The sequence below is a fragment of the Tupaia chinensis genome, unplaced genomic scaffold (genome assembly GCF_000334495.1).
Source record: "Tupaia chinensis unplaced genomic scaffold, TupChi_1.0 Scaffold149964_1, whole genome shotgun sequence".
Classification (NCBI taxonomy): domain Eukaryota; kingdom Metazoa; phylum Chordata; class Mammalia; order Scandentia; family Tupaiidae; genus Tupaia; species Tupaia belangeri.
The window spans coordinates 773,063-774,557 of NW_006209805.1; the positions used below are offsets into that span (position 1 = coordinate 773,063).

A 1,495-nucleotide genomic window follows, 5' to 3' on the forward strand; every position below is an offset into this window, starting at 1 on the left:
CCCCCAGCTGGGCCAACCCGGGGCTCATGCCAGGCTGCGCCTCCCTTCCACTCACTCGCCACCGCCTGGCCTCTCCTGTGAAGACAGGTGCCCACCCCAAGGTCCTCAGCTGCCACCAGACCCTCCCGGGACAGCTGCCCTGCTCAGCACCCTGGAGCAGTGGTAGGCATGGCCATGCACAGGCCAGGCCGTCACCCCACGTGTGCTCACACACAAGACGCTGCCACTTGGGGCCCACGGTGGCCTCCAGTCCCAGGACCCTACCACAGCCACCCTCCTGTGACGTGTCCATGGTGGTTTCCTTGTGATGGCGACCCTCACAGAGCCCCAAGGATGAGCGTCTGGGGCCCCAGCCGTGGTCCCCCCCAGCCTCAGTTCACAGCAGTGCAGCACCTGGGCAGGCAGGACTGGGCAGACACATGCCAGCCTAGGAAGGGGCAGTGGCCAATGCCCTGAGATACCGTCCTGCTTCCCCCAGGCTGGATGCCCCGAAGGCCCGGAGTCTGCAGGACACTCTGGTGCAGAGTGCCGACGCTGGTCCTGGGCACGCCGGCCGCACCCCTGCATGCACTCCCAGCTGCCTGCAGCAGTGGCCAGTGCTCACCTCGTGTGTCCAGACTGGACGCCCGTTGGCTGGGCTCCAGCTTCCACTTCTTGACCTTGAAGTAGGGGCTGGCCCCATCCAGGCTGGCGTGGCGGCGCAGGCGTGAGAAGAATTGCAGCACTGTGCCCGTCCCGGAGCCGGGGCCCGCCTCCCCGGGCGCCACTGTGGCCCTGGGCCCACTTGCCTTGCTGCTCCTGGCCCCTGGGTCCGGCTGGGGGGACAAGGGCAGCTCAGGCAGGCTGGCCGCAGGGGTAGATATCCATCCTCCCTTCAGCCCAAGGACAGGACACCGATAATGTGGGAGCCCAGGGACCACGTGTGTGAGTGTGAGTCTGTGCTACCCACCCCTGTGCCTGCCATGTGTGGGACCCGGGGGGAACAGAGGCCCTTGGCGAGCAGCCGCAGGCCGACCATGTCCTGGACACACCGTGGGGACACACGGGGGCCCTCACCGAAGTGCCGTCCCCAGAGTCGCTGGATGCCGAGGGGCTGATCTCCACGAAGTCAGGGGCGCCCGCGGCCGAGTTGTAGGGGTCACCTGGCAGGGCGGAGCTGGGGCCCACGGAGCGGCCGGTGAGGGCCTCCCCCGGGGGCTGCGGGACAGAGCCGGGTGGGGAGGAAGCAGTGTGACAGGTCAACGGGCACAGGGGGGCGAGGGCGTGCTGGGCCCGGCCGCCAGCCCCCCCGCCCCACCCTGACATGGGGCCCAGGAGCCACCTGCCCACCAGGTGAAGGTGAGGGCAAGGGGTCCAGAGGGCAGGCTGCCACCTGGAGCCCCGGCCAGCTGCACGCCCCCTCACCTGGAAGATGGCGAGGCTGGCCTTGGGGGCGGCGGGCACGCGGGGCGGGGGGGCCGAGCTGGCCTCGCCTGCGTCACACTCGTGGATGGTG

At 69.7% G+C, this 1,495-nt stretch overlaps 1 protein-coding gene across 1 annotated transcript in view; it reads right to left on the reverse strand.

Annotated features, from left to right (window-relative positions):
• CBARP (CACN subunit beta associated regulatory protein) overlaps nucleotides 1-1,495 on the reverse strand; it is a 27,108-nt gene that overhangs the window by 2,605 nt on the left and 23,008 nt on the right. The window contains 3 exon segments of the mRNA XM_014585459.2: nucleotides 605-815; nucleotides 1,057-1,197; nucleotides 1,405-1,495. Of these exon segments, the coding sequence (XP_014440945.1) occupies nucleotides 605-815; nucleotides 1,057-1,197; nucleotides 1,405-1,495 (443 nt within the window).